Source organism: Carassius gibelio, chromosome A9, assembly GCF_023724105.1.
Source record: "Carassius gibelio isolate Cgi1373 ecotype wild population from Czech Republic chromosome A9, carGib1.2-hapl.c, whole genome shotgun sequence".
Classification (NCBI taxonomy): domain Eukaryota; kingdom Metazoa; phylum Chordata; class Actinopteri; order Cypriniformes; family Cyprinidae; genus Carassius; species Carassius gibelio.
The window spans coordinates 23,686,511-23,699,834 of NC_068379.1; the positions used below are offsets into that span (position 1 = coordinate 23,686,511).

General features: G+C 37.0%; 2 protein-coding genes across 5 annotated transcripts; one reads left to right on the plus strand and one right to left on the minus strand.

Annotated features, from left to right (window-relative positions):
- The first annotated feature begins 502 nt into the window (after positions 1 to 502).
- LOC128020019 (ATP-dependent RNA helicase DDX18) lies at positions 503 to 9,179 on the plus strand. The gene is made up of 14 exons (XM_052606526.1): positions 503 to 784; positions 1,091 to 1,243; positions 1,410 to 1,589; positions 6,228 to 6,363; positions 6,457 to 6,557; positions 6,690 to 6,889; positions 6,964 to 7,078; positions 7,169 to 7,308; positions 7,443 to 7,604; positions 7,694 to 7,846; positions 7,934 to 8,047; positions 8,133 to 8,189; positions 8,284 to 8,461; positions 8,826 to 9,179. The coding sequence occupies exons 1-14, from the start codon at positions 667 to 669 to the stop codon at positions 8,969 to 8,971; spliced, it is 1,953 nt and encodes a 650-aa protein (XP_052462486.1). The 5' UTR covers positions 503 to 666; the 3' UTR covers positions 8,972 to 9,179.
- Positions 9,180 to 9,307: 128 nt separating this feature from the next.
- On the minus strand, positions 9,308 to 12,050 carry LOC128020022 (coiled-coil domain-containing protein 93-like). 4 transcript variants are annotated; one of them, XR_008185271.1, is made up of 6 exons: positions 11,987 to 12,050; positions 11,760 to 11,867; positions 11,499 to 11,585; positions 11,216 to 11,329; positions 11,070 to 11,135; positions 9,308 to 10,994 (listed from the first exon to the last, which is right to left on the minus strand). XR_008185271.1 is itself a non-coding variant. In XM_052606531.1 (6 exons), the coding sequence occupies exons 1-5, from the start codon at positions 12,029 to 12,031 to the stop codon at positions 11,075 to 11,077; spliced, it is 354 nt and encodes a 117-aa protein (XP_052462491.1). In that variant the 5' UTR covers positions 12,032 to 12,045; the 3' UTR covers positions 9,308 to 10,994; positions 11,070 to 11,074. The 4 variants fall into 4 exon arrangements, 2 of the variants coding, with proteins under 2 accessions (XP_052462491.1, XP_052462492.1); XR_008185270.1 differs by having other exon boundaries at positions 11,817 to 11,867; positions 11,987 to 12,044; XM_052606531.1 differs by having other exon boundaries at positions 11,216 to 11,325; positions 11,817 to 11,867; positions 11,987 to 12,045.
- Positions 12,051 to 13,324: the final 1,274 nt, after the last annotated feature.

Here is a 13,324-nt window from a genome sequence, read left to right on the forward strand (position 1 = left end):
GTTTAATACAGAATCATATTTTTGTGATCGACTTTAATTTAAATTCTATCAAAAACCACCTACTGTCCACAAACACGAATGGAGATACACGACGAATACAGCATTAATAATAATAATAACTAATAATCATAAATGATAGAATGTTTTCTCTATTCCACCACTAGGGAGCGTCAGTGCTTCATTAAACAAAATTATGTATTTTATGCGATGTTGCTGAAGCAAGGAAATTTTAAAATTCAATTAAACTGTCAACTGGTTGCTCGATAGAATCAACAACTTACGCCACTCTCACCTGTATAATTTTATTTATTTTATTTTACTTAATATATATATACATTTACGTATTTTTAGTCATTACTTTGCATCTTGTTTTCATATTTTAGTACATAAGACAGGGCGGTATGACCATTCAGGCGTTTCCAACCACACGTGAGTACGATTAAGCGGTTAATCTATTCCTTTCTAGATATTTATTTCCAAATAGGAGAAAATCAAACATACACCGAGTTATTGAAATCGACTGAAACCAACCATGCCAATAATTTTTTTTAACGTTTTTTATTGATATTTTTCAACAACTTTAATATTTTTAATCGGGCATAGTAAGAGTCAGTCAGCTGAGCGGAGGACCCCACGCAGCCGGCACACACGTGTTTGTCGACAGCCATGGCGGACATGCAGATGAAGATTCTCCGCAAGAAAATTCAGAAGAGAAATGATAAAAATAAACAACGCAAATTGCTCCGAGCTCAGAAGGAAGAAGACGAAGAAGAAAACGCCAGAGGTAATTTTTCTCTTTTCCCTGTGACGTAATTCAGACGTGATCTCGGATTCAGCATGTGATAATCACAGTGCTCTTGCTCCTAAAGTTTAGACTTATATTTTAGTCAGTTGTATTTAACTTAGCAATATGACATATGGGTTTAATTAAATAATAATAATTATAATGTTGTTTATGTGTTTAGTATTTGCCTCAAGGATCACTCCTTCCATCCATTATCAGACTCCCCTCATGTTGAGTGAGCGTGTTCTTTCCTTTATTTCGGAGTTGATGAAATGTGCTGCATGACATGTGTTTGTGATCTGGCAGAGGTGAAGGCTGTGTTGGAGGGATCTGAAGTGACCGGTGATTCTGATCCAAACCTCACTGAAAGTGTCTCCTCTGAAGAGATCCAAACCTCACAGAAAATCAAGAAGAAGAAAAAGAAAAGAAAATTGGATGCCACAGGGGAACTAACATCTGGTAAGTGTGAAATATCTCTGTGAATGTTGTTTTCATTAGTGGTTGGTCACTGTGGAATTGTCATTGGATAATATTTGAAACTGGAGAGGAGACTGTGAAATATGCAGTTTAATTATAGCATTTGAGATGTATTCATATACACTAAATAATGGATCTGGTCCTTTAGGTGTGAAAAAGGTCAAAAAACAGGATGAAGTTAAAGCGACAACAGAAAAAGAGCAAGAGAGGGATGAGAAACAGGAGGAATGTGAAGAGGTGCCAGAGAATGGAAACGATGACAAAGAGGGTTCAGCTGAGGAGGATGATAGTGATGAAGATGGACCGCAGCTTCCTTCTGGTCTGACAGGTAAAAAATGACACAATCTGTCATCTGTTAAACACAACACAGTCTGCCATGAGTGTCCACAGAATCTGTGCTTAGAGGTGTCCTGTGAAGTCATCGCAATACGCATTCAGTCAAAGAAAGTCTTTGCATTCTCATCAGGACCGATTTACAAGAGCTAACGTTACATTGGATAAATAAACCGAAAGCGGAACGAATCCGCGCTACTAGTTCTGTCAGGTGCTGGAGCCACCTTCTGTAGAAGTTAATAGAGTTGGGGTACTCGAACTTGGACTCGGACTCGAGTCCGGACTCGAGTCCAATTTTGAATGAACTCGGACTTGTCACGCACTCGGGTGAATTTGTACTCGGACTTGACACGGACTTCAACATTTTGGACTCGGAAAATATTCCGAGTACAGTCGAGTCCACGTCATGTGTAACAATAAAACCAGCATAAAATTGAAATGATAAATTAATGAATGTCTCCCCTTCTGTCATTTTACTGCACCACACCGGCAGGCAGAAGTCTCATGCTTGCAGACGAAACACACGCACCACTCAGTCACTGGATATCAGTGTGGATTAGTGATGGGAAGTTCGATTCTTTTCCGCGAACCGGTTCTTTCGGATGGTTTGATTCAATAAACCGGTTGAAAAAAAAAACAGTTCACCGGATACATAATCCATTGCGATGTATTTGTTATTAAATGAACTTACGTTTCATCAGATTGCCCTTCATTCAAGCCCTCGGTTTACCCGCACTCATTACATTAGCACAAAATCAGTTCAGAATCAATCACCAAAAGAATCAGTTCGGTTCAGATGCGCTGTGAGTCAGTCGGCTTCATGCTGAATCACGTATGCGCAGTATCATCAGCTCCTCGGTTCTCGAATCGGACGCGTCCGAAAGAAACGGACTTCGGTTCAGTTTACTGATGATCTGAAAACTGATACAACCGGTTCTTGACTCGAGAACGAGAATCGCTCAAAACCCGGGTAGGAAAATCTGACAGGGTAGGATAAAATGTCAGGACACCAGCACATGCTTCAGTTCAGTATCATCAGCTGCTCTACTCGTGTTCATGTTCTGTTTACTACAAACTCAGTTTGTGAATCTGTCATCATTAACTATAAATACAGAACAGATATTTCATAAATCATCCCTTATTCATATTAAACATGGAGTCTTTAGAGTCTTAATTATTGTCCAACTTCCCTGAAAACCCCTTTGGCCCATACATAATCTACAATATACAGATTAGAAACATGTAGCCCCTATCTTAAAAAAAAAAGTGTATATATATATATATATATATATATATTTATAGTTTTATCACACTTTCCGATGTTTAACAAAATACTTGAAAAATTACACGCATGCGCAGTATCATCAGTTCATCGGTTCTCAAATCGGACGCCTCCGAAAGAAATGGTTTTCGGTTCAGTGTACTGGTGATCCGAAAACCGATGCAACCGACTACCAAAGACAGCAGCAGCAACCAACAGATGCTGCACAGCTCAGCATTGCAGGATTTGCAAGACCAGAACTGACCAAACAAGCAATGCAACTTTATGATGCAAATTCTCCAAGACAACAAGAAATTCATAATTCCATTATTAAGGATCTCCTCATTGGCTGCACTTTACCTCTGTCAAATGTGGGGGAGAGGCATTAAATAACTGAAGTGTCATCTTTAACTGGAGGACAATATAGTGTGATACAATAATAAAATAGGTTCATTTGTATTTTCATGCACTTGTAATACAATAAAACCTTTGAAACCTTTTTTGATAGGAAACTAGTTCTGTTGACATAAAAATGTTCAATGGCAATGACTAGATGTAACAGTGGTATTTTTTTATTACATTTTTATATTGCCATTGGTTTAATGGGTTGAAAGGTTAAAATATTAATAGAATGTAAAAATTTACAATACCAATTTATAATCTTTTTTAATTTAATTACTTTCTGGACTCGGGCGGACTCGACTCGGACTCGGCCTTTAAGAACTCGGACTTGAGTCCAACTCGACCCCTTTTGGACTCGGACTTGGACTCGATGTTTGTGGACTTGGTCTTGACTCGTACTCGACAAAGGTGGACTCGGACCCAACTCTAGAACTTAATGAGACTAGTGCTGGTGTCCTCAAACGCTAGTCTGGAGACCTACAGTGTTCTCAAAGTCAGAAAAGTCATAAGTGTTAGAAGAATGTTCGCTGTGGTATATTTTCACTGCAAAACAATAAGAAATGCCACAAGTATAATTGCAAATTTTGAGAAAAGCCTCAGCAAAATCAGTAATTTTTATCACAAAAATAACACACACAAAAAAATTGAAATCCTGGAGGGACTGCCTAATGTTTGTCCAGTCTAGGCCACAAGCTGGCAGGCCATGGGGTCCTGCTCCACCTCTCAAATTGACTCAATGTCTAGGTCAGTGGTTCTTAAACTTTTCACAGAGTACCCCCTCAGAAAATATTAAGCTTTCCAAGTACCACCATTGTGACTAACATTGACATGGCTTGTGATGGGCATAGTGTTATAGACTTATGGTAATGCTTAAGGAGTGACACTGCAGGCACAAAAACAGTTTTTTTCATGCACCTGTCAATTTTTGGCTTTTCATAAAGTGTTTTTTCAGACTAATGGAAAGAAAACATCCAAAAGACACATTATAGATAAAGTGCTATAATATGAAATGTTAAGTATTTATTTTATAGCACTTTATCTATTTGTGTCAATAGATTTAAATTACAATACACATTTGTAAAGGCCGTTTACTCCGTTTACATATTTATTCCTGTCTATATTCCGAAGGTTTTTGAAGAGGGATGTGTTCATATATAATTTTCTTGATTAAATACAACATTTAATTCCCCCCAAAATTGTGGAAATATGTTGTTTTCCTGCTGTTCAAAGTATTTTCTGAATTATGGAGTGTCAAAAAGAGTTACACAGAATTCCCTCTGTAAAAACATTTGACACTAATATGTAAAAAAAATAAAAAATAAGAATTTTGAAATAGACTTCATCCAGTGTTCAGATTTTTGTACTAGAAATGTATGCAAATTACCGCATATTTCATTAAATAATGCATCATTTGCATATTTAAACATAACATTTTAGAAAACTTGTAATACAAAAAATGTTAGCAATTATGAATGTAATCAATCAACTTAGTAAGTAAGGTGATTTTTTTTTTTTTTTTCTATTCCGCTGCAATGTCTCGCCTTAATCTGAAGGTTTAGCATGGTAATAGATCTTACAGGGATTTTGTTAAAAAGATTTTACCGATGTTAAATTGTATCCTGAGTACCACCAGTAGTGAGTCACAGCTGGAGAACCAATGATCTAACTTTGACAAAACAGTCCTGACCTATCTATAACTATCAAATGTAGCCCAACACTTGGCTCGTGTTTACTTTAGGTTAATATTGTTAAAATTATAGGCTGTGGTTGTCTAATATAGCAATTAGCCCTGCGAAGCCGTGTTTTCTGCAAAGCTTTGTCCAAAACTATGGACAAAGGCCCATTGTGACATCTTGATTAATCCCTCTGCTTTACTTAAATGTATCAGTTTAATTTATTTTAATAACACCTATGCCTACTTCACTACCACCTCTTTTTTTAGATTGCTCACACATCAGACTTACTGACTAATGATCAATGAAGAAGATGTCTCCTTCCTCTTCTGTCTTTATTTCTATTATCTCTGTGGGCAGTTTTTGAGTCCAGTGTTGATGTTAAGTTATAATGACCTCATTACATTGTGATGCAAAATGTTATTCCATTTGGAAAGAGATTTAATTTACGCCACTACAGCTGCAGCTTGAAGTTGCGCTGGTATTAAAAAATATTTTGAAGATATTAAAAAAGGTATTAAATTCAACTTACGAAATTCTGTATATATATATATATATATATATATATATATATATATATATATATATATATATATATATATATATATATATATATATATATATATATATAAAATGTGTGTGTATATATGTGTGCATATATATATATATATATATATATATGTATATGTATATATATATATATATGTATATGTGTGTGTGTGTGTGTGTGTTTGTTTGGTATTCAGTGACAATTGACAAAAATAATAGGTAATATAGTAATATAATATTACATTCATTAAAGCTTATTTTATTTAGTTAGCTGGTAAAAAAGAAAAAGTTTTGCATTTTCTTTACATTTGCTTTATTTGAAATGCAAATTAACCTTTTGTTTAACTTTTGTTGTAAAAACATAAGATTTTGACAAATGAAATAAAAAGTACTGTACATACAATTGAACAACAAAATAAGAGATGCATTTTCTATTACTAGTAAAATAAGAGTTTAATTGTTAATTTACACAAGCTTCTTTTATTTAGTTAACTGGTAAAGAACAGTATTTTTTGCTTTATTTGAAATACAAAATCTTTTGAAATGTTTTCCTTTCTAAAAATAAATCATTTAATTAGACATTTAATGGATAAAGATAAATTAAAAAGTATTGTTTATATGTAATTAAGTGACAAAACAGACAAACAATTCAGATTTTTACTAACCAGTTTATTGGAAATTTATTTAAAGTTTTCTCTTAGACATGAATAGATTACTGATTTGTTTTCCTCACTGGTGACTTTCTCAGGTGCTTTTGAGGACACGTCATTTGCATCTTTGGCTGAAGTGGTCAGTGAGAATACACTGAAGGGAGTGAAGGAAATGGGCTTTGAAACCATGACTGAGATCCAGCACAAGGCCATACGACCGCTGCTGGAGGGAAGGTGAGTTTGCAGTGCATCAGACATTGCAGGGTTCCAGTGGCACTGTTATCATCACACTGGTCGTGTTAATGTTTGCTCATTCTTATCCAATAGAGATGTGTTGGCTGCAGCTAAAACAGGAAGTGGGAAAACTCTAGCTTTCCTGATTCCTGCCATAGAGCTAATCTACAAACTCCGATTTATGCCCAGAAATGGTGAGTGTCCATTTAATACATTGGCATTCTCTGTTTGTTATGGTCCTATTCACAGCAGAGCTGTCAGTCAAACATGTAAGTATGACCTTAGAGGTGTGTCATGACTGTGGTGTGTGTGTGTGTGTGTGTCAGGGACGGGAGTGGTTATTTTGTCTCCCACTCGTGAGTTGGCCATGCAGACGTATGGTGTGCTGAAGGAGCTGATGACTCATCATGTGCACACGTACGGCCTCATCATGGGCGGCAGCAACCGTTCTGCTGAAGCCCAGAAACTCGCCAATGGAGTCAACATCGTGGTTGCTACACCTGGCAGACTTCTCGATCACCTGCAGGTGTGGCTTTTTACAATCACCTGCTTTGTCACATGGGTCTGTGGGGTGTACCTGACCTCTCTCTCTTTCCACAGAACACCCCCGGGTTCATGTTTAAGAACCTTCAGTGTCTGATCATTGACGAGGCTGACAGGATTCTAGAGGTTGGCTTTGAGGAAGAACTGAAGCAGATCATCAAACTCCTGCCTAGTAAGAGCCGATGACTAACCTGATCCCTCTTGACATCACTTTCTTAAAATAGGGTTCCTGCAGGTCCTTAAATATTTTCTTTCTTTCCAGAAAAAAGACAGACCATGTTATTTTCCGCAACACAGACACGTAAGGTGGAGGATCTTGCACGGATCTCGCTCAAGAAGGAGCCGCTGTATGTGGGGGTGGACGACAACAAAGACACAGCCACCGTGGATGGACTAGAACAGGTAAACTGCTCACCTGTCTCACTGCTTTATCGAAAACACAATCAAACCAACAAACTCCCTCCTTTATCAGAACCAGTTGGTCATGTGTTAGGGGTGTAATATCCTATATTTGTTTTGGTTTGTGTTGTATTTAGGGATATGTTGTATGCCCTTCGGAAAAACGCTTCCTGCTGCTCTTCACGTTTTTGAAGAAGAACCGTAAGAAGAAGCTGATGGTGTTCTTCTCCTCTTGCATGTCTGTGAAGTACCACTATGAGCTGCTCAATTACATCGATCTGCCTGTCATGGCCATTCACGTGAGTCACTGAGCGTTACACACACAGCGCGAGATGAGAAGTGCCATTAAAGCAGATTGATGAATGCTTTTGTTTTCACGGGCTTTCAGGGGAAGCAGAAACAGACGAAGAGAACTACAACGTTTTTCCAGTTCTGTAATGCAGACTCTGGTATTCTCCTCTGTACGGACGTGGCTGCCAGAGGTCTCGATATCCCAGAGGTGGACTGGATTGTTCAGTACGACCCTCCCGATGATCCAAAGGTACAGCACTGCACATAGTTCAGCCTTGCTGCTAGATTTATGCACTTGTATTATTATTGTTATGTGACTTTTCTGTTGATGTTTTAGGAGTACATCCACCGTGTGGGACGAACAGCTCGTGGTATTAATGGTAGAGGACATGCCCTCCTGATCCTAAGACCAGAGGAGCTCGGCTTTTTACGATTCCTCAAACAGGCCAAAGTATGACATCACTATAGTTCTGATTTAATATTGGCAAGCTGTTGAGCATGTTGAGATTAATTTTCTCTCTTGCGTTCTTCTAAAGGTCCCTCTGAGTGAGTTTGAGTTCTCCTGGACTAAAATCTCTGATATTCAATCTCAGGTGAGACTTTATATTCAGTCAAACTGAACTAAATCTCAAACCTTTAAATCCTAATTTATTATGTCAAATTGTTATTTGCTTTGGTCTTTTACAGTTGGAGAAGCTGATAGAGAAAAACTACTACCTTCACAAATCGGCTCAGGAGGCCTACAAATCCTACGTCAGAGCTTACGACTCTCATTCCCTCAAACAAATCTATAATGTAGGGACGTTAGACCTCCCGAAAGTGGCAGTGTCCTTTGGGTTTAAAGTGCCGCCTTTTGTGGACCTCAGTATCCTTTCAGCATTGTATTACAGTAAATATTGTTGCATGTGGAAGTTGTTACTTAATGGTTTTAATTATGATATCGTGGAGTTGTGATTGTACATTCATTACCATTTGGAGTCCATGATGGTCTCTTATGCTTATCAAGGATGCATTTGTTTAAACAAAAACACAGTTAAAACAGTTATATTGCAAAGTATAACAATGGAGAAAAAAAAAGGGAAATTCTGTTTTGTTTTAAAATGTAATTTTCACCGTCATTACCCCAATCTCCAGAAATCATTCAGTGATCATTCAGAAATCATTCACTTACTGATTTGGTGCTTAAGAAACAATTTTTGTTGTTGTTCCTCAACTGTTCACTCTCTCAGACGTCCACAGCAGTAAAGGCGCGAAGATGCAGAAGCGAGGTGGTGGCGGAGGCTTCGGCTACCAGAAATCTAAGAATGTCAACAAGGCCAAGATCTTCAAACATGTCAGCAAAAGGAAAGGAGACGGCAGACAGTTCTCCCGCTGAGAATTAGATGAATCTTCCCTGTGATGCACCTCTTTTGATCTATATGGAGTAATTGTCAGACTAAACACTTGTCAATTTGTAGTCTTCAGGAAGAGCTCTGATCAGTCTGCATTCCATGCCTGTACAGAATTCTGTTTTCAGAAGCCGTTATATGATGCGTAATTTCTATTGTTACTGGCCCAACTCATTAAACTTATGAATAATTCTTCTCATGCTGTCTCCTCCTTCTACATGAGATTGAACCTACAACCGTAGTAGCAACTAGAGCTGGGCAATTCAGAAATCTTGATAGGACCACCTTTTGATTTTAATTTTTAAGTTTTTGTTTTTAAAATTTAAAAAATCTTAGAGTGATCTGTTAAATTAAACAATTTCCATTGAAAATATTTAATTTTTTCACCAATATAAAAATAAATGATTACTTGTTAAAAGGATTACCGTATTTTCTGGACTATAAGTCGCACTTTTCTTTCAAAGTTTGGCTGGTCCTGTGACTTATAGTCATGTGCGACTTATTTATCAAAATTAATTTGACATGAACCAAGAGAAATGAACCAAGAGAAAACATTACCGTCTCCAGCCGCAAGAGGGCGCTCTATACTGCTCAGTGCTCCTGCAGACTACACTGAGAACAGAGCGCCTTCTCGCGGCTGGAGACGGTAATGTTTTCTTTTGGTTCTTGGTTCTAAATAAATGCGACTTATAGTCCAGTGCGACTTGTGTTTTTTTTCCTCATCATGACGTATTTTTGGACTGATGCGACTTATAGTCCGAAAAATACGGTAAAAACTTTTAAAATGCTATGCAAATATTTTTGTGATGCCAAAGGAATTGATTTAATGAGGTTTAAATCCTTAATAAAATCACTGCTATTGCACTCTTATGGTCATATGTCATGACACATGCACAAAGCAGTTAGTTCATTTCTCCTTTAATGGGTTTTGTTCTGATGGCAAATTTTTATTATGATATAAAAACAAAAGTGATTAGTAAGGGAATATGTGTTATATACATTATGGGTTTAAATAAGGCGCAAAACATTTCTAGTTAAACAGTGCATTAGTTAAATGCTTCACAGTCTCTGAACCCAAGATAATCTAGGCTGACATAAACATACTGAAAGCAGATGTGATCTCAGCATGAGGCTGTAATACAATGAAATACCAACATCAGGGAATGCGAGTGTGTTTTGAAGTGCCACTTGGGACTTGTGTATTAAAGGGGTGTGTATTAAAGATATTGCAACAACAATGTTGTCACCGTAACATACGTGACAGTGTGAGCAGAACGTTTGCTCTTGATGTTTGAGGTTTTCATTCATGGCCACCAATGCACGAAGCTTCTCCAGTAACCCAAAAAAGATCAAAACAAACACAGTACTTCAAAATAACACATGGACACTGACACTTTTTAAGAATTCTCAGGCTGTTTGGCAGATTTCTATACAGTTTGGTGTTAGTGTGATGCTAAGCTGATGGCATTGTGTTCCAATAAGCATATCATACACAAGAAGCAAATAGTCCATTACTAGTTAGACAGAACTATGTAACCCACATTTACAGTTGTTCTGTGTACTTTACAGATGAAATGCAGTAATTTCAATAGGAATCCACACAATCAGGAGTTTTGTGTGTTGACGAAAGATTTCCCATCAAATTTTTACTAATGTGGCCATGCCTTTAGAATTTGGCCAGAACATGGTATTTTAGCTACCTCTTGGAAGTGCCTTCATGTCAGCAATGTTAAAATGCTGTCTAACTAGAGAGCTCACCAAGTTTAGAATGGATTGTATTGTCTAAAATTACTTGAAATTATGTCTGCCTTCGATTATGCATACTTCCCTACTATATAGCAGGAAGTACTTGTTCAAAAGAAGAACTTACTCAGAGAGTGAGCGATTTCAGATGCAACCTAATGTTTAGATACTTACAGGTGCTCTGTTTACATATCCAGAATCCGTCTGAGACTCCACGTCCTCCAGTGAACTCAGCTCTCGCTCCAGATCTTCAGTCTGTGCTGTGGCCTAAAAACAAAAAGACATATTAATGGTCCAATTCAACCAGTTATCTGTCAGCATATGTCTGTCCACCTGTTTCACCGCGGCTAGTTTTTTTTAGTAGTTTTAGCATCCTCACAGGTCGCTCTGGCTTCATGCTGTGTGCAGCTGGAATAAATCAAGGAACAATGACTGTGATATCAGCGTCCTCAAAACTGCAATATGTGTCATGTGCATGATTGTATTACCTCTTCCAGTTCTTTTGTTTTCTGAGTGATTTGTTTGTTGAGTGACGCCAGTTGTCGCCGGTGTTGCTGAACAGGTCCAAATCTCTCTGGCCGATCCTCCACTGAGCGCTCTATCTGTCCAAACACACGTGTGTACAATGAAGCTTTACACTACACGACTTGTAAAAAAAAACTGAACATTTTAATTTTGTTCCAAATTCCAAAAATGTATCTCAGCCTCAGTTCTTGGTGGAAAAATAGGGACTATTTCTTAGAGGTTCTGTGAAGTTTTCACACTGTTCACCTTCTCGGCATATTCAGTGTCAATTTGCTTGATCTCCTCAGACTGCAGTCCAACAATCTGCCCCACTGTGCTGGCTGACAACTTCCCCTACAGAACACACACAGAAACAGTCACTTTATTTACCATTTTGAGGAACACAAAAAAGAAAGATTTTTAGAGAAAGTTGGAAAATAAACAAAATATTTCTCAAAATATAATTTTAAGTTCCACTAAAGAACATAAGTCACAGAGGTCTAGAACGACAAGAGGGTAAGAATTTACATTTTTAGGTGAATCATCCTTTTTAACTCCTTTGCATTTTAAGCATTAGAAATGTACCTCCTCTGTTGCCATGGCAGCCATTCCAGTCAACAGGGCTTTGATTCTGAGCTGTAAAAAAATAGATAAAAATAAAAAACTAATTAACTTGGGTCGGATAAAGAGTGGGTGATCAAGAAGGATTGAGAGTTGAGTGAAGGACAAGAGTAGGTTGATCTGATCATACTGACCTCCTCTGCTGCCTGCAGGTCCTCTTCTTCAGACACCTGGGTCATTCCAGGAGGCACACCCTGCTTCTGCTCCACTGCCTGTTAGAAACACCATCACATGACCAAACTAACAACCAATCCAAAAGAACACAGGTCAGTGCCAAGCCCTACTGTCCATCTGTGACCTATTACACCCAGATGAACACCACATGGCCTATTCTAGGTTCTACATACACAATACGCACCAAGCACCAAGCTTCAAACCAAATGTCTTGCTTGGATGACTACTTGTGAGGAGTAAAACAGAAATATGCTTTTGTTTAAAGACTAAATTTTCCAGAAGTTACCACACCTCTTGGATTATTATAAATGTTTACATAAAATATGTGTGTGTGTTTGCTGTATATTTTTATATGTATATATAAATACACACACACACACACACAAGTGTATATATATTTAAGAAATATATATATATATATATATATATATATATATGATTATATTTATAAATATATTTTTTCTTAAAAATGTAAAGTATGTAAACCTGTGTTTATATATATATATACACATATAAATATACACTATACATACAAATATATTATGTAAACAAACTTTCATTTTGAATGTTATAAATCAATTTGAAATCATTAGTATTTTTTAAAAACTATTTATAAAATTTGCGATCATAAAGAACAACTACTAACCGATTCTAGCAACTTGCAAAGCTTGAACTAGAAAAATCTCCACCATATAAATTTCCATTACTTATTAAGATTTTATCCATTTTATCTCATTTATCCATGGACCAATGAGTCAGCTTCTAAACTCCAACCTTCTCTAAATATATATATTTTTTTATGTTTTGGTCGAAAACATAAAAACAACATCTGATACTAACCGTGCCTGCTTTAGACTGTTTGCTGAATCCATAGCACCTGTAGAAACAGAAAAGAAACTATTTGAAATGTTTTTTCTTCATATTGCAGACAACATGCAGTTCATTACAAGAGTCAAAACACATCAGACTACAGGCATGACATGGAAACCACATGACAGGAAATTACATATGAACAATACATTTAAATGTGTGAAAAACTTCACTTAGGCAGATACAATAGTAAAAACATTAATGCAGTTGATGCAAAGCCAATCAGACTAATAGTCAATCTGTGCCACTCTCATTCCCAGAAACTGAACCTCAGTCATACTCACTGCATATATTGTGATATGAGAAGGCATGGACTGATTTTAGAAATAAAAGAGACAGACAGAAAGAAAAAGGATATGAAAAACAAGATGATGATGGGGTAGAGAATTAATAGATGCCTTTAATTGAGATTTTGTCTGACCCTGAAA